At 51.4% G+C, this 18,845-nt stretch overlaps 1 protein-coding gene across 1 annotated transcript in view; it reads left to right on the plus strand.

Annotated features, from left to right (window-relative positions):
• PLXNA2 (plexin A2) overlaps positions 1–18,845 on the plus strand; it is a 144,740-nt gene that overhangs the window by 111,939 nt on the left and 13,956 nt on the right. Inside the window, exons 14-21 of the mRNA XM_029962520.1 lie at positions 3,068–3,204; positions 6,196–6,363; positions 7,614–7,707; positions 9,433–9,672; positions 9,858–10,001; positions 11,121–11,355; positions 12,751–12,893; positions 15,015–15,283. Of these exons, the coding sequence (XP_029818380.1) occupies positions 3,068–3,204; positions 6,196–6,363; positions 7,614–7,707; positions 9,433–9,672; positions 9,858–10,001; positions 11,121–11,355; positions 12,751–12,893; positions 15,015–15,283 (1,430 nt within the window). The remainder of the gene's footprint in view (positions 1–3,067; positions 3,205–6,195; positions 6,364–7,613; positions 7,708–9,432; positions 9,673–9,857; positions 10,002–11,120; positions 11,356–12,750; positions 12,894–15,014; positions 15,284–18,845) is intronic.

Genomic DNA, 18,845 nt, shown 5'->3' on the forward strand with positions numbered 1-18,845 from the left:
CCAGGGCCTCAAAGCTTGTGATAACCTGCTCTAGTTGGTTATCTAGTGAATCTGGGGCTGCTTCCTGCTGGTTTTGGAGATGTTTTTTTTTATACATATGTGTGTAAATGTACAGGCACCAACAGACCTTTTTGCACAAACACAGAAACATAGCAGCAGGAGAGAAGCACCAGAGCCTGTCCCTCTGCAGCTCAGAGACTGAACTTCTGCTCAAAACTGAATCGACTGACACCTAAATATGTCTGATTTTCTGTGTCCACAGATTTAATTTTTCCCCAGGGAACGTAAGGGACATTATATTACATATTCTGCATTATATATTATTCATATTCTGCATTCAAATATTCAGGGATTTCCCCCCACACACTCCCAGGATGCTGGTTTAGTGAAGGATTTCTCTGTCTGCTCAGTGGAGAGCTGCTCTTGGGGTTGGTGGACTTCCAGTGATGGCATGGGTCTTTCTGTTGTTTTATTAGCAGCTTTTCAAATCAGAAACTGAAAAGCCACAGCTGGAGTTTCCCTATCTCCAGTTTTGCCTAAAAAGGGCATTTCATCCAGTCCTATTGATTTTGTGCTCAGTGGAATCTGTATGCAGGGAGATGCCAGCACTTACCAATTGTCCACAATTTGTAAACTAATTAAGAGATAAATCAGGCCAGGCCCTGCCACCCTCTCAGCATTATAGCAAACACCCTCCCCTGGCATTTCATTTAATCAGCAACAGCAGGGGTGCAAAATATCACCCCATTTTGCTGGAATATTCCAGAAATCCCCCTGGTCATGGCAGGGCAGTGCCAGTGTAGTCCCAACTTTGCCCCTCTCCAAAGGCACGTTCCCATGCAACACCAACTTTGTGCTAAATAACAACCAGGAACCAGTGGAAAGGAATTGCAGAGATGAATCTCGGAGTAGTGTTTTTGCAGCAACCTGGTGCATGTGCTGAGCATTATCCCTTGGCATTGTTACTCCTGATTTCCAGCACTTACACACTGATTTTTATATCGCTCCTTTTTTTTCTCAGGCATCTAAAACTTCCAGCACATCATTTCCTTTTGTTAGCTGGCCTCTATTTTTCTCTTTAGCACCGCCACAGCTTCCATTACAGCTGGTTTATGCCATTAAAGTCGGCAGTAAAATTGATTGGTACCTCAGAGCAGAGCTCTGGGCTGACCCTGAGAGGGTTTGTGCCTTCCTGAGCTCATCTGGTGCCTGCCATGGGGCAGGAGCCACGCTGTCACCTTAATGACACCCCTTTGATCTGGGGAGGAGGAACCTTGGAGCTGTAAATCTGTCATAATTATCACCAAATCATGAGCTGAAGGTGGAAAGTTCTCACTTAGCTTTCAGACCCTCCTCCAATGCTGGCTGCATCCCACCCTTGGGACTTTTTAGGTCTCTAGGATGGGCTCTCAGCTCTCCTGTTTTGTTTTTTTTTTTCCTTGTTTACAAGAGTGACCACTCAGAGTTACAGCCTGGGTTTCTATTTTTAGCAATGCTTTGAATTTCCAAGGATTGCAGTGCTCAGACAAGGTGAGGCTCACACCAGAAACGTCAGATGCTTGTAGGCAAGGAGTGTTTATCATTGATTTTTGAGTGCAGAGAAGGGCTGTGCTGCCCAGGACACTTTCTGCTGGTGTGTGGGGGGGACTGCTGGACCTCAGGGATGTGTAAAATAACTGTTCCTTTCCATCCCTGGGCTCCCATGAGCCATCTGGCCCTAGGGATGGGGCTGGAGGAGGAGGAGGAGGAGGAGGGTGGTAGTGGGGTCTCACAGTCTGGAGTGTCCACAGCATGGCAGCTTGTTCCCAAATCACCTTGGGAACAGTTCCCAGGGTTGGGCTTGATTTTGAAGGAGGTTTCTGATGGGCAGTCATACACTGAGCATCCTTTGGAGGTTTTTTGCATTTTGGAATCAGTCCTCTGGGCTGTGTGAAATGCTCCCAAGCCTGCCTAGTGTGAACATTGCTATTGCCATTCCTATTTCCTATTGCCTGATTTTGCCATGAACTGAGGAAGTCATGGAGTATCCTGAGCTGGGAGGGCCCCACAAGGATCATCAATTCCAACTGCTGACCCCAGGCAGGATAAGAGCTGACCAGGAGCAGTTAAAGGATGAATCTTTCCCTCCTGCAACATTATTCCCTGATTATCCACAACAGGGTGGATGGTGTATTTTTCCCTAGTCTATTCAGGAGTCAGGGTCAAACAAGCTTTTGGTCTGAGCTGCTTTGGCAGATGCTGTGACACCCAGAAAACATGTGTTGCAGTGGGAAAACAGTAGGGAAAACAGGACCAACTGGTGGAGCTGCCAAGCAGGTGATCCCAGGGGATTGGAGCTGGGAGCTTGCCAGGCTTTGCTGATGAGTCGTAAAGAGGGTAATGTGAAAGCATTAGTAAAACAATTTGGTAATATCCACTGATTGAAAAGAAATAAAAGGGTACCTGCCCTCTGCAAATTCTATTAAGGGTATAACCAGCCACCCTGGTGCAGGGCAGGGTGAGAGGTGCCATTGCTGTGATAATTTCACCAGTAAAATGCCAAGTGGGATCTAAGGTTGCCCACCAAGGATGTCTTTCCATCAGCAATGGGAAACAGGCTCTGCCCCCACAATTCCATCCCTGGTGGTTCATATGGAGCTGGAGCTGATGGTGCTGCCTTTTATTGTAGGGGGGCAGCATTTCCCATTGCCAGACCCTGGTGGGGTTTTTTTTATCCTTTCCCATGCTGACAAACTCCAAATATTCGGGTTCAAATTTCCATCGTGGCAGTTTGCTTGGATTTATTTAGTTCTTCAAACTTCAGTGCCATCAACTTACCTTTGCTTAGGAGCAAAGTCGAAGGTGAATCCATAACTTTGCCAAAGGCTGAACTGGCAATTGTTTTTTTGGGGCACCTCCCTCTGTCAGAGCTGGGTTAGAAAACATAGCAGGACGTTTGTCAGACGTCCAGGACACATCCCTGTTTTGCTTTTCCTTGTTAAAAGCATGAGGGTGCTCAGGGATGGTGCTTCACAACAGCTCCCTCACTGCAGGCAGGATTGCTGAGTTTGTCCTTTCCTTTCTCCAGACTCCAGTGGTGAGCTTCCTGAATCCCAGCCGGGGGCCCGAGTCGGGAGGGACGATGGTGACCATCTCTGGGCACCACCTGGGAGCTGGCAGCCGTGTGTCCGTGCTCCTGGGAAACCAGACCTGCGAGTTCTACGGGTAAGAGGACGAGCTGGGCCAGTGTGGGCTCCTGCCTGCACCTCCTGGTCCTGCTCCACCAGGATCTGCTGCAGCTGAACGTGCAGCCAAGGCAAAACCACCCCTGAAGGCTCCCAGTCCCTCTTTTATTGCGTGAAACCATCTTTTCTCTTGCTGTGACTGAGCCTTGGAGGGATTCATTGGTGTTAGTGCTGCCCACTGTTTGGTTTCAGTGCTGTTGCAGTGTTAATTAGTCCAAAAATTTCAGACAAACATCACTGTGGTGGTAAAATATTTATATTGGTCATCAATACCTGCCCCCAGCCCAGTTAGTCTGAAGAAAATGTAACAGATGAGATACCTGGTTTCTCTTTTCAGAGATAAACACCTTGCACTGCTTTTATTGCAGCCACTGCTGTAGGTGCCTGGACCTCCTAAAAATGGTCTGAGTAAGGACTGGGGTCCTGCTGGGTAGAGCAGGGCGTGGGTCTGCACACACCTTCTGCCAGGGAATTCACACAGCCATCAGTCTCCAGTGGGATTTCAATGGCAAATTTGCTTTTTACCCAGCAGTGTAAACACAGAGTTGACATTTGCAGGGTTTAATGGGTTTTCTTGGGGCTTAGTTAGAAAAAGATACATCTGTGTTTACATCTGTGTGCCCCACGTACACAGCCCTGCCTGGACCCAAGAAGTGCCAGCAGGCAGTGGGCACAGCCTGGGTGGGAACCTGGTGTCCCAAGGGGATTCTTCTGCTTGTCAGATCTTCACTCAGGCTTCCCAGGAGGAACTGAGGGAGTTTCTGGCAAAGCAAAGACCCCTGGAGGTGAATTTGAGAGGTCCTTCAATACAGGAGCTGTGGGTGTTCAGATGTGGGAGCACGTTGGGTTGTTAGCAGTGCTTCTGCTGTATCCATCCCAGACCTTTGGGAAGTCTGGATTTGCTGAGACCTTCCAGTGTGGATCAGTTCTCCAAGTGCTAAGCAATGTTGCCAATCCATCAATATTTCTTCCCACCTCCAAAACAAAGATGCCAGATTGCTCCCTCGGATGCACACACAGGGAACAGCGTTACCCCCAACAGAAGAGCAGAATCAGCCCTGGAATATCGTCCCTTAAATATCAGATTTTATTCAGGCAACCCCTAGATGCTGACCTGCAAAACCTGGAAAAGAGTTTTGGATTGCCTGTATGTTCTAAATTACAGCAGGAAGCAGAAAGTTAAACAAAGCAGGCAGCAGTGTGTGAACAGCCCCAGCCCTCACGTGGGGTCACGCTGTGCACTTTGTTTGGCTTGGGCTGTTTTGAGGCAATGAACTTCAATTGTACTCGAGGGTGTGGGGGAGCCTGATGAGATGAAGCAGTTTCTAATGAGATTCCCTCTAATTACAGCTTCCCCCATTCTCCCCTCTCTGATCGGAGGAGTGGGTAGATTCACCATGACGACATAATAATAGCACAGAAAGCTAATTAGCTGATCACAGGGAGCTGGGAGCTGCTCTGCCAGCAGCGATGCGTCACTCTGGATCTCGTGCCAGAGCTAAGCAGGCACGGTGGGGTCTGGTGTGGGCAGCAGAGCAGGCAGCAGAGCAGGCAGCAGCAGTGGAGGCAGCAGCAGGCATCTCATCAGCTGCACAGGCATCCATAGAAACACTCTGAGACTCAGCAAGGAAGGTGGAGAAACCCACTCCTCACACAGGGATGCCTTTGTGGTTAAATTAATCCTAGGTGGAGAGTGAGAATAGCATGAGGGACGGAGGAGGAGGAGGGCAGGAAGGGGTAGATGTGTAATTGCATCAACAGAAACAGTCGAGTCCAATTTGTTTAAGGTGTTTTTAGGAGGTTGTTTCTGTTCCCTCGGTTGTGGTGGGTGGAAGTGCCAAGGTGTGAGCTGGGAACATTGTGGTACCTGCTGTTCCATGCCCCCTGAAATGCCCAGTGCTGAGTGATGTGTCCATACTCCTCAGGGAGGGGAGGAAGTGTGTAAAGGCTCTAAAATGGGATGACACATCATCCCCCTGCCACAGCTTTGCTGGAAGCAGAGCAGGGACACTCAGCCATTCAGGCACCTCTGTGAGCTGGGGAGGGTGAGGATGGTGAAGACTGGACATTCAGGAGTGCCAGTTTTTGATTTAAGTGCCAGACTGTCAGCTGGTGCTGCAGACCTGCCTGCCCTCTTCCCTGGGAGAACCCAAAACTAAATGAGCCGCAGGAACAGCACAATCTTCTCTATGAGCCCAGGGGCAGGTTTGGGCAGGAAGGACAACCACGGGTGGCTGTGCAGGAACACTTCCAGGGGTGTCACTGCAGCACTTCTTGTAGCATCAATGCCCAGGCTCACCACGGAGCCACGTGGTTCCTTACAGCTCCCTTCTGGATGCTCAGATCTCATTCCCCTTCTCCATCCATCCACCCACCCACCGGCGCCTTTGTGCTTTGACAGCGCCTCGCCACGCTGCTGCCTCGACCTTCTCCAGGGCTCTGATGGCAGCAGATGGTCTGTTGTGTCCAGCCAGCCAGCACCGAGGCCGAGGTCACCCTGCTCTGACGGGGAGACAAAGCCAAAGGCAGCGGTGACCGTGGCATCGCCCTTCCCGGGCGGGGGCTGTGCCGCTCCATTATGCCGCTCACAAGAGCCTCGTGTGTGCGACGGGGTGGGGAGGGGGAAGAATTTGGCTTTTCAGTGAGCTTATGCATGCCATTTAAAAAGCAGCCATCTGTTTTCACACGCCCAGCAGAAGGCAGCGGGTTCAGAGGGATGCGGGAAGGCTGCAGTTTGGCACAAAGAGCCATTTCAGGGAGGCTGCGCTGCTCTCGCGGTGGGCAGAGCTCCACTCCCTCCCTCCCGTGCCACTGAAACCCTCCTGCCCGCCTCGGGAGCTTGTCCCCCTCACAGGTGTCAGTGTGGGGATGACTGATGGCTCAGGAGCTGCCCCAGGACAGGACAAAGGGCTGTTTTCTGCCCCCACACCGTGACCACCCGTTAACATTTCCCTGTTTCCCCCTTGCATAGGCGATCCACGAGCGAGATAGTCTGTGTGTCAGCCCCATCAGCCCACGGCCTGGGGGCTGTTCAGGTCTCTGTCAGCGTGGACAGGGCTCAGCTGGAGAGGACCTTGCAGTTTGAGTACATTGATGATCCCAAGGTGCAGCACATCGAGCCCGAGTGGAGCATCACCAGGTAACGCATGGATCTGACAGTGGGACCTCAACAGCTCTCCTTGTCTGGGGCTTCTCTCTCAGCACACACTCAGGGTCTGTTGGGAAATTCTCATCCCACCCAGCATCCTGGATTTGTCAGGGCTGGGCATCTGTGGTGTTTGAACTTACCAAAAATCACAGTTCCCAGAGTAGTTGTGATTCCCAAGGCAGTTCCAGCAGTCAGTCTGCACCCAAATTCTGGGAGCACAAATAAAGCCAAGATCACTCCCATCTGCTGCAGAAGGGCACAATTGCTCATTAAAGGCTCCTTCTTGTAGTCCTGAAATAAAACAAAACCAGCAACCATGAAGAAAGGGAAAAGCTGATGTTAATCAAAATGTACTGTCAGCCCAGATTCACTGCTGGGAATGGGGTGGCTGGTGCTGTCACATCATCGTGACATTGTCACTGCTAAAAACCCTGGGCCACGCTCATCCTGTGATTTTGCTTTAATGGTTGTGCTCACAAGGGCTGTAACATAGCTATTCATATCAAATTCCAATTATTTTTTTTTAAAATTGCCCTTGAAAGAGGTAAGTGTCTCGCAGGAGGCTCTGGAGATGCCTGCCTTGAGTCCAAATTCGGGATGGTGTCTGGTTTTGGAGGAGCTGGGTTGGATGGGCTGGTCAGGGCTGCTGACAGAGGGGGTCTGAGGGAGCAGCTGTGGAGGTGCTGGAGCTGTGGGTGAATCTGGGCCGTGCTGCTCCAGTTAACACGTGAAGGGAGAGGGGAAGGCTTTGCTCAGGGCACTGGCTGTAGGAGAAAGGGGGTACTCTGGCCCTGGGGGTTGTATCTCCCGTGGCCCTGATGGCTCTCCATCCCTCCCCTGCTCTGTGTGACAACTTGCTGTGTCTGCAGTCCAGAGGCAAGTGCCCGTCAGTTCCTTCACTGCACGAGCCATTTATCGTGGGCCTGGAAACCAGTGCTGTGTAAATCATTAAACACTGCCACTAATTTATTGTCTTACGTGTTTAGTCTCAGCTCCCCTGATTTCCTTGGTTCCTCATCCCGCTGCCTTGCAGTGTTTGAGGTGGGAAGGGGGGGCAGCTGAGAGCAGACAATCCAGGGACACCCCTCCCCAGTGACTCAGGAGTGGGCATAAATCCCCGCTGGTGCCTCAGGTGGCTGCAGAAAACATCTTTCTGAGCTCAACAAGCAGCCTCCCTGTCAAGCCCAGGCTCTGTGCACAGCCCCAGCTCCATTAATCAGGTGTCTCCCTGTTCTCCACAGCGGGCACACGCCCCTGACTGTCACTGGCTCCAACCTGGACGTGATCCAGGAGCCGAGGATCCGCGTCAAGTACAATGGGAAGGAGTTTGTCAACGTAAGTAGGTGCTGTCAGCACAGGGCATCCCCTGCATCCCCTCACCTGGCTGCAGGCACGTGGTTACTGGTGCCAGTGCTGTCTGTGGGGCCAGCCTTGCCATGGCACAAGCTGCCCTGGGGGTATTTCCCAAATTTACCCAAATATGGGGACGCACAGAAATGGGAAATTAATTCCTTGGCAGCACAGTAACCAAGGAGTTTTCACAGCTAGAAAGGAAGGATTTCATTTTAGATCATCTCCAACACCTCAAATTCTCTCTTGGGGCAGATAAACCTATTACCCTCCTGAAATCCCCCTTTTGTCAGAGCCCCTGAGCCCTGAGATCTCTCCTTTCCCCAGCACCCAGCTCAGCTCTGCAGGCACGTTCTGATGGGAAGTCCAAGTGGAGCTGTCCCCATCATTCCCAGCTGCTCCACACTCCCCATTTTAGGCCTGTGCTTTCTGGAAAAGCCCAGAGCTGGACACTGAGACTTGCCAGAGCTCTGAGGCTGCTTAGTTTAACTTAGTTTAGTCTATCCCTGGCCTTCTTCTATAAATAAACCTCCTGTTGCCTCAGCTCTGGGCCTGACGAGCCTGTACCAGCCCAGGGAGGGCAGGAGGGAGGGGAACCTTCCTGGGCATGAGGCTCTGGGTGTTTTGGTGAGTTGAGTGTTACTTTTATGCCTCCTATCACCCTGGTGTTCCCACAGCAAGGAGTTGGTAGCAGAGTTTGGGGTTGATGTGGAATGCCACCTCCTTCCCCTATCTGTATTTTTTCAGTCCACGAGTGAGAAACTGGAATGAATCCCCAGCTAAATGGGAACTAGGAAATCTTCTTGTGTGCTACAAGTAAGAATTGTACCTCCAGGACCTCAGAAATTGTTTTGATCAAGTAAAACTGAAATATATTGTTTCTATGCAGTGATCTTTGTGACTGAATCTGTATTATCTTGGAAAGGGCAAATCACTTAGCAGTCTTTTCCCATTCCTTTTCTCCCCCTCAAGACCTTTTTCATCTGAGCTCTTTTTAAAAAGACATCTAATTTCGTTGCTAGCACTTGCAGTTATAGTGCTACAAAAATAATTCTGAAGACACGAAATCGAGTGAAATTAAATCTTCCACTTAGGGAGGGAGGCCAAATGGTTGGGCTCTTGCTGCTTTACAAGGCAAGAGTCCCATAAATCAGCCATCTCCCTGCTCTGAGGGCTGGAGGAGCCGTGGGTGTCCTCAGCCTGGCAGGAGATGACCTTCACGTTACCTCCAGCCCACGAGTGTCAGATGATCCTTCCTTTCCCTCCCTGGCATTTGGGAATTGCCTCTAACCACCCATTTGCAGCAGGGAGAAGATATTCCCCGTGGGTCTTTTTCAGAGCTAACATTGCCCGAGAGGATGGAACTGGAAAGAAAAGCAAAAAAAAAAAGAAAAATAAAGAGAAAGGAGAAAGGTCTGCTGTGCAAGCCACTCTTTTTGAGCTCACTCTCCATCCCTGCACCAGTGCCCTCGTGCTGGATGGAGGGGAAGCACCTTACCCCAAACCATGGTTATAACACATCACAGAGCCACTAAGATTGGGAAAAAAACCTCTGAGATCATCGAGCATCGAGCCCGGATTAAACATTTCCAGCCCAACCTGAATCCCCGCGACTTTCCAGAGGGAATTTAGGGAGTCAGAGCATCACTGTCCAGGTCAAGGGCGGGTTTTTCCTGTGCTGCCTCTCTCAGAGCAGCCTCTTCCCCCCAGGTGTGCAAGGTGGTGAACTCCACGGTGCTGCTGTGCCTCGCTCCCCCCCTCAACCCTGAGTACCGGCCCGGCCTGGACGCCGTGGAGCGGCCGGACGAGTTCGGGTTCATCTTCAACAACGTGCAGGCCCTGCTGGTCTACAACGACACCAAGTTCATCTACTACCCCAACCCCACGTTTGAGATGCTGAGCCCCACCGGGGTGCTGGAGCAGAAGCCGGGCTCACCCATTATCCTGAAGGTAAGGACACCCCCCCCACCTTCCCATGCCATGGGAAGAAAAATATCCCAGATAGCGGAGTTTTATCCCTCCTTTGGAGAATGGGGTACACCAGCAGAGTGCTGTTGTTTGCACAAGCTGGGGATGAGCTGGAAACTGGAGGAGTGGGCTGCATCTTTGTCAGTGTTCTCTCTGCTTGTCCCTAGGGCAGAAACCTGTGCCCGCCTGCCCCAGGAGGAGCCAAGCTCAACTACACCGTGCTGATCGGGGAAACCCCCTGTGCTGTCACTGTCTCCGAGACCCAGCTGCTGTGTGAGCCCCCAAACCTCACCGGACAGCACAAAGTCATGGTGAGGGACCAAACTCTCCATCAGCATCCCTTTCCCTCCCTCCTTCCCATCCTTTCTGCTCCTCCTCTAGCTCCCTGGCTCGCTCGGATGCTGAATGCAATGTCTTGTCCAAGGGCTGGGAGGATTTTAGATCTTCGTGGCTTTCTAATTGGAAGCTTAAAATATTGATGTGGATTAACACAGAGAAACTTTGTTCTTCCCTGAGACTCACTCCCTGCTATCAGAGCCTTCTAGAAGGAACAGATCTTTCCAGCAGTGCCTTTGGCACCGGGTACCATCCTTCCTCTGGATGAGGATGAGACCGTTCCCAGTGTTCTCCCTCCTGTAGGGATCTCATCAGCCCACGTAGCCAGACCTGATCTGCTAAGTGGATGTAAAGGTTTTGCCTTTTCCCGAAGCAGAAGCCAGGAACATCTGAACACTGCAGTGGTTGGATCAACAACCTCATCCAGGGGAACAGTCGGTGCCTTCCTCCGCTTTGGTTTTGGGCATCGCTGCTTCCTCTGCTCCTCTCACAGACCAAACATGCAGCTGCTGAAGTGCTTGAGTGGAGCCCAAATGAGATTGTAATTGTGATTTATTCCCCTTTAAGTTCAGCATCCAAAACATATTCAGATTATCACAGTGTGACTCCCAGAAGCACAACCTGGCTGAGAGCTGCTCGCATCTGTGGCCGGGGCACATCCAAGAAAAGCCTGCCCTGGCATTAACTGCAGCCTGTTTGCTCCATAGCTTTCACGTGGGGCTTTCTCTTCCCTTCTCTGCTCTCTCCTTCCAGTCACTCTGGTTTCTTGTCAGTGAAATTATCAGTGGGTTGCTAATGTCCACGGTTTACAAAAGGGAGTTGAAAGCTTATAAAATGAAAGTCAAATGGAGCCATCAGATAATAAGAACAAAGCCCAGATAGTGAAGGGCTGGCACATTTATCATCACTTGAAGCCTCCCTGTGTTCACATAAGCGGCACCCTCTGTGTTTGAAGGCAAATGGAGTTTTATATTCTTAAACAGGGGTGGTTCAGTGCTTCCCAAGGGATCTGTACAGCCCCTGGGGTGGGAAGGACGGGGCTTTGGGGCAGGTGACACCCTGACTCTGCTGGTGACCTGAGCTGTGCTTCGTAGGTGCGTGTTGGTGGGGTCATCTTCTCCCCTGGCTCGGTGAGCATCATCTCAGACAGCCTCCTGACCCTGCCGGCCATCGTCAGCATCGCGGCCGGGGGCAGCCTCCTCCTCATCATCGTCATCATCGTCCTCATCGCCTACAAGCGCAAGTCCCGCGAGAACGACCTCACCCTCAAGAGGCTGCAGATGCAGATGGACAACCTGGAGTCCCGGGTGGCCCTGGAGTGCAAGGAGGGTGGGTACTGCCCGGGACCAGGCGCTCTCTGGGTGCTGCGGCTCCGTGCTGGGGTTCCCGGTTTTCCCAGTCCCCCGGAGTTTGCAGGCAGGAGCGGGGGGTGTGTGTGCCCCTGTGGAGTTTATCCTGCCCTGGGAGGGTGGGCAGCCACAAGTGTGTCAGCAGCAGACACGGCTCTGCTCCCTGATGTGCAGAGAATAGGATTAGAGCTTGATCCTGCTTAAGTGACACGCCTGGATCGCGTGGATCGCACGGCACAAGCCCCGGGGTGCCCGCACGGCGTGTCCCCTTGTCTGATGGCTTTTTAGTGAGGGGCTTGCAAAAAGGCACAGAGAGAGAGGGTGCAGAGGAGGTTCAGACCGCCAAGTAACACCATGTATCCCAAAAGCAAGGCAGGAGGGCTGAAAAGCTGGTCCAGTCCCTCCTCCAGTCTAGAAATATAAGCCCAGAGCAGTAACAGGGCTGAGGGGTAGGAAAAGCTCCTCAGGCTTTTGCTTCTGGGAGATTTTGTGTGTCATTTGGAGCAGTCACACCTGCTGATTGCAAGTTTCTCCATGGACAAATCCTGTCCCTTGCAAGGAGGTGGCTGAGCCTGGTCCCCCCTGTGGTGAAGCCCAGGTGAAGGTGTTTTTTTTGGAGGTGCTGCTGTTGTTCCCTTCCACCTGGAAATGGGCTCAGTGAATCAAAATAAAATAAATAGAAAGCTGCAAATTTCCCAGTGTATGTAGAGAATATGGTGTTGGATTTGTTCAGCTGATTTCAAGGATAGCCTTGAAAGCACAGGGCAAAAAATGAGATATATTGAGGAGGAAACCCAGCTTTGGCATGGCAGAGCCCAGCTGGGGTACAGAGGCCTCACTGAGCCAGCATGTCACACTTTGGAGAGGGAACATGAGGAGACAGATACAGCTGTATAACACATGATATTATGTTATGAGAGGAAGAATAAATTCCTTCCTGACCCCTGCAGCAGCTTGGATTTGATCTGCATCGGATTTGATTATTTTGGCAACTGTTGATAGAGGAGGGGAAGAAGAAGAAAGGAATGGGAGGCACCAAGTTATGAAAATAGATCCTTATTTCTCTCTGCAGCCTTTCAGGGTGTTTTAGGTGTGTGCACACAGGTGTGAACCGCATACAAATTAAGCAGCATCTTTGTTCTCAGCATCTGCTCTGTGCAGCGTGTGCTCTCCTGCTCTCAGGCTGACACAGAGCCTCCAAGGGTGAGGGTCTGCCTGAGCTACGAGGCCAGGGCTCCTCTGAATCAGCTCCTGAGCTGACCCATTTATGGGGTACAGGGAGAGCAGGCAGCCAGCCCTCCCCAAAACCTTCTCCCTGTAAGCCTCAGCTCCCAGAGTTCACCTCTCTGTGTCCTGTTCTCCTCTCCCTGAACAGCTTTTGCAGAGCTGCAGACGGACATCAATGAGTTGACCAGCGACCTGGATCGCTCTGGGATCCCCTACCTGGACTATCGGACTTATGCCATGAGGGTCCTTTTCCCTGGCATCGAGGACCACCCTGTCCTGCGGGAGCTGGAGGTAACAAACAGCTGGAGGTAACAGCTCCAGCCCTTCCAAGTTTCCCTGACTCCTCAGGGAAGCCAGTGGGAAACCCTGAAGCACCTTTATACCTTCACAGCAAATCTTATTAGAGGCCCCCAAGGTCAGTGGGGTGAGCCCAGAGTCCATTTTAGCTCAGGAGCTGCTGTTTTATCTCATCCCATGCTGCCTGTGCTTCCTTTTGGTTTCTCCCCCGTGGTGTTGCTTTATTTTTATTTTATGGGGTTTTATATTGCTCTAGGCCAGCAGCAAAGCATGTCAGAAAAGTTATGGGTGTGCTTTAAAGTCCTCCTTAGTCCCCTTACGGCGCAGGGGAATGCTGTGTGCCTGGAGCATCCTTGGATCATCCTGCCTGGAGCATCCTGCTGCTGTTCCACGGCGTGTCCACAGGAGGGCAAGCAGAATGCCCTGCCCAGGCATTCCGGCCTCTGAGCAAGCACTTCCATCTCCCTGGTTTTTCCACCAGGATGTGTAAATACGGATCAAATATTTTCACTGAGGGTACAGAAGAAATGGGAACGTAAAAGGGTCCATCAGGTCACCTCGCAGGCGGGCCCTGCTCACCTGGGAGAGGGCCCAAAAAGTGATGGTTCCTTCGAGAAACAGCTGCCACTCAGGAAGGGGCTGCCATCCTTCCCATGGGATGGGACTGCCATCCTTCCCATGGGATAGGACTGCCATCCTCCCCACGGGGTGCCCAGAGGTACCAGGCTTAGCACTGCCTCTCAGAGACTGGGATTGCTCCAGTAAATCCTGCAGTCCTGTTGCCTTCCACAGCTCAGGGGTTGGATGTAGGAGGAAAGAGTGGTAGTTGCTCGTGCTCCACAGGGCTGCATTGCTTTTGCAGGCAGCCCTAATGCCTCCATTTAGATTCCAAGCAGTTGCTGTGGTGTTGATAAAACAGAACCAGCTTCTCCCAGCCCATTCCTGTGCCCTGAGTTTTCCAGCTCCATGCATTCTGTTTGCTGTTTGAATTGCCAACTAAGCTGATGCTCTAGCAAACAAATATGAATGCTTTTTGTTTTACTCGTGAAAAACAGAATTGCAGAAGTGATAAATGTGTTGCCAATTACACAGTTGCTTAATTATGTAACGTTAGTAAAACCAATACATAAGTCTCCAAGATGTTTGGTAAAGAGTTGCTTCATGTAGTTCATCATTTTCACTTGTAATGAATTACTTGAATCCGCAACTGGCTGAAAGCCTCAATTAATTTTTTACACTTGTCCCATAATAAAGCAATAGCCTAAATTAGTATTTAATTTACTTACAAGAGTGTCACTTTTTGTGCAGAACAAGCAGAACTGTGTGTCATTTATAGGGCCGTTAGCCCCAAAGCAGCAGCTTTATGGTGTGCAGAGAGTGCAGCTCAGAGCAAAGATTGAGGGGAGCTGTGCTGAGGGAGGACAGGAAGGCTGATGTTTGCTCAGGATGGACCAGGGACCATGTTCAGGGATGCTCAGACCCTGAGAGATGGGGTGCTGGCTTGTGCACCCAGGGTTAGACCATACTGTGTACAGTTCTGTTGCCCCCAGTATAAGGAGGACATGGAAGTGTTGGAGCAAGTCCAGAGAAGGGCATAAAGCTTAAGGGGACTGGAGCACCTGCCCTACAGAGACAGGCTGAGAGTGTTGGGGCTGCTCAGCCTAGAGAAGAGAAGGTTGTGGGGAGACCTCACAAGCACCTTCCAGGATCTGAAGGAGCTGGAGATGGACTCTGCATCAGGAACTGGAGTGACAGGACAGGGGGGAATGTGTTCAAACTGAAAGAGAGTAGGTTTAGATCAGATGTTAGGAAGAAACTGTTCCCCATGAGGGTGGTGAGGCCCTGGCACAGGTTGCCCAGAGAGATTGTTGACTCCCCATCCCTGGAAGTGTTCAAGGCCAGGCTGGACGGGGCTTGGAGCAACCTGATCTGGTGGAAGGTGTCCCTGCCCATGGCAGGGGGCTGGAATGAGATAAGCTTTAAGGTCCCTCCCTACCCAAGGCATTCTGTGATTCCATAGTTTAGCCCCAGAGTGCTGGCAGGGTGATGCAGGGCTGCCCTCCAGCCCCTCGTCCTCCCATCCCTCGCTGATGGACACGCTCTCCTCCACTGCAGGTCCAAGGCAACGGGCAGCAGAGCGTGGAGAAGGCCTTGAAGCTCTTTGCTCAGCTGATCAACAACAAAGTCTTCCTGCTGACCTTCATCCGGACGCTGGAGCTGCAGCGCAGCTTCTCCATGCGCGACCGCGGCAACGTGGCCTCGCTCATCATGACGGGGCTGCAGGGCAAGCTGGAGTACGCCACGGACGTGCTGAAGCAGCTGCTCTCCGACCTCATCGAGAAGAACCTGGAAAACAAGAACCATCCCAAGCTGCTCCTGCGCAGGTGAGGTCAGGGACAGCCCCCCCAGGCTGGCGCGGCCACGCTGCTGGTGGCATCGGAAGGGATTTTGGGCACTGGGAGGAGTTTCTTCGTGGAAAGGGTTGTTGAGCTTTGGAAGGGGGTGCCCAGGGAGGTGGTGGAGTCATCACCCCTGGAGGTGTTGAATGGACGTGGCACTCCATGCTCTGGGCTGGGGGACAGGTTGGACTCAATGGTCTTGGAGGTCTTTTCCAACCTCAATGATTCTGTGATCCAAGGGCTATGTGGGTGCAGGGTGCTGGTGTTGGAAAGAAAACACAGCTCTCCATGGAGGACTTCCATACATTTCCTCACCTGTCTCCAGCTCTCTGTGATTTCACAGATGGCTGAGAAGGTCCCAGACTGGATCCTCCAGGTCTCTCTGGGTGGAGAGCAGCATTTGTGTTCCACAGCTGGGCAAAGAGCTCCAGAGTGGATTAAGCGACTCACCCAAGGCTGTGCTGGGAAATGGCAGAAAGAAAAGAGGAAAAAATGGTGTATTAATGTAGGGCAGATGAGCAGCCACAAGTAAAAGGCTCCCCCTGTTCTCCATGTCATGAGCCACCCTGTCCCACATCCCTGTGGGCCCTGACTGTGCTGCAGAGCCTGGCTGGGCCACAGCTGCCCATGGACTGTGCCTGGGGCTCTGCTGGAATCTCGCTGGAGTGAGGGGATGAAGGGGAGGGGAGGATTTCACATCTCCAGGAAAATTTCAGGGATTCCTCCAGCCACAATGAATATACTTGACAGGAAATTGCTTTAAATCTGGCTGTGTTTGCGGAGGCAATAACTCATCTCGGGGAAGGGAAGCCGTCTTAATTTCCCCCGTGGTTTGACGAGTCGCTGGGAAGGCGTCTTCTGCCTCTGCCATCAATAATGACTGCTCGTGGAGCTCCAGAAAACACAGGGATGGTGATGAGAGCTGGGCCCCCTCCTGCCTGAATTACCCAGCAAAGAACCAGGGCCGTCTGTCCTGCACCAGGATTTACCCATTTCGCAGGGAACTTGACAGGGGGTCTTTCCAGGGATGAGGCATCTACCACCTCTCTGAGCAATTTGGGCCAGGCTTTTACCACCCTCATCATAAAAATTTCTGCTTTATATCTAGTCTGATTCCTCCCCCTTTTAGTTTAAAAGCTCTACCCCTTGTCCTTTTACTCCAGATCCCATTAAATCCACAGCTGGAGCCCTGTCCCAGCCCTGCACCCGGGTGTTGGTGCACAAAGCAACAGTCAGAGAATGTCTTGCTCTGACTTAATAAGGAGTGATCAACCACAAAGTGAAATACATCTTTTTAAAATTTTTTGAGCTCTCTGGTGGCAGCAGTTGATAACTCAGCTCTTTCCCTCTTTCTTCCTCGTTTTCCACTCTCTTTCTTCCACGACTGCCCCTCACGGGAGACAGCAAGAAAGTTGACGTTAAATCAAACAGCTGCTCTGGTTGCTGGCACTGAGCAGAGCACACGGCAGTTTGGAGACCTAGATAGAGCAGGGAAAATTAATAAAATACATATTTATTTTTTGGGTTCTCTCTCAGCTCGGCTTTGTTTAGGTTTGTTTTCTTCCCGGTGCCTCAGAAAGTCAGCGGAGCAGCCGAGGCGCTGGGTGCTGGCATCAGATTCCTTTGGAAGGTCACCTGTGGATTGTGCTTTTCGTTATGTGGTTGGTGTGAGAAGGGTTTTCTCCAAGTCTAGGGGTTCTCTGCTGCCATGTTAGTCCCCAGGAGCTTATTTTTTATTTTTAGGGCAGATCTCTACCAGCATTCAGAGACCTGCAATGGTGCGGAGCGACACCAGCCAGGGGCAGCACAAAGCCCTGCAGCAGATTTTGGGGTTCAACAGAGCCCTCCAGGTGTAGCAGAGAGAAGGAGAGGCCAGGCCTTGGGGTGGCAGGCAGAGTTTGGGGGATGGCTCACCCAGCCATCCCTTTTCCAAAGCAGAGGATGCAGGAATGCTCTATAAAGCTGTTCCCAGCAGCAGTGGAACTTCTGAGCTGCCCCTTTCCCCAGCCAGTGCAGGACAGTGATGATTAACTCAACTGCTGGCTGTCCCTGGGACTGATGCTCTGCAAATATCTCGCAGCATCAGACTGTGTTGAGATGAGATTCAGTGCTTGAGGGTAAAGGAGAAATGGGATTTGACAGAGATGCTCCGAGGTGTTTCTTTATGCTGTTCCATTCAGCTGATCATGTATTTCTGATAAAGAAATAGAAGGAAACAGCTAGACATGGAGTATGCAGTGCCCTTCTCCCATGCAATATGCCCCAACTTCTCTGTCACTCCATATTTCAGTTATTTTTATGGAGCTGGTGTCAGGCCCTGAGCAGCCCACAGGGACAGGGCACAGCATTGCTTCACTGGGAGGGCTAATTGTGAGACTTGCTACTTCTTAATTTAATATTCTATTAACAAAGTGGTTTATTAAATTAATATTCACCATCAAGTCCCGAATGTGCTGTTTTCTGAGCTTTCCACCTGTTCTTTAGTTTGTGTCACTGCCTCTCCATTTTTCTGTGGCTGTTTGGAAGTGTGTTAGTGCTTCTCCTCTTTAATTGGGTGCCCGAAATATTTCAAACAGGAGAACAACGTGTGTGTCAATTTGTAGCATGAATTTTTAGGCAGTTAATCAATTCAGGCTTAAATTCTTTGGGGACCTGCAGACATTTTCACAAATTCCTGGCAGATGTTGCCATCCTAAGAGATGATGGATAATGTGACCCCAGGTCCTTTGGCCGACTGGTGTCAGTTGTTGTTTGCTGAAATCTCTGGCTCCTCTTTATTCTTGCTCTTGCTTTGCTTTGGGATCAGGCCCTGGTGCTTCTATAGTGTGTGTTTTTAATTCCAAGCATTTGGAATGCTGTGTGGATTCATGGCAATAGGCAGTCCCTAATTCAAGGCAGCAGAGCAGATGGGGAAGAGTGGGGAAGAATTGGGTGTGGAGTGGGTCTCCAGGTCAGGGAGGAGGTCACCTGGTTCATGGTGAGGGCAGAGGGAGCACAGTCCCCAGAGGAAAGGGTGCTGCAGAGAGCAGGGTATTGGGTTCATCCCTCTTTGCTTGCTGGAATTTGGAGCAGATCCTGGTGTCAGATGCTGAGGGGAAGGCTGGTGGTGCTGGGCCAGGATGGCCAGGGTCCTGCTCACAGCTGGCCAGGCGGCAGCACAGCAGCTCTTCCCTGCATGGGTTGGGGACTGTGAGACTCCCTGCCACCACCACAGCCATCCTGTCCCAGGAAAAGGGACTGCGGTGCTTTAAGGAGAGTCTCTGGGTCCCGCAGAGCCGGCATTAAAAACTATCATTAGGAGCCATTGTATTTAAATTAGAGATAATCTCGGGCACAATGTGGGGAGAGGACACTGGGTGGGACTGGGGAGAAAGCTGCAATTTCCCCGCCATTGTCACTCTGCTGTCCCTGATTGCCGGGAACTGCCGCAAATCCCAGTGATTTACTGAGCCAGGCTGTAATTTGCACCACGTGCAAGGAGCTGAGTGTCACCAGACTCCCTGTCACCAGCCCCATCAGGGCTGTCACGGGCTGTCAGCTGGGCAAG

The sequence above is a fragment of the Manacus vitellinus genome, unplaced genomic scaffold (assembly GCF_001715985.3).
Source record: "Manacus vitellinus isolate BGI_N305 unplaced genomic scaffold, ASM171598v3 scaffold_47_pilon, whole genome shotgun sequence".
NCBI lineage: Eukaryota > Metazoa > Chordata > Aves > Passeriformes > Pipridae > Manacus > Manacus vitellinus.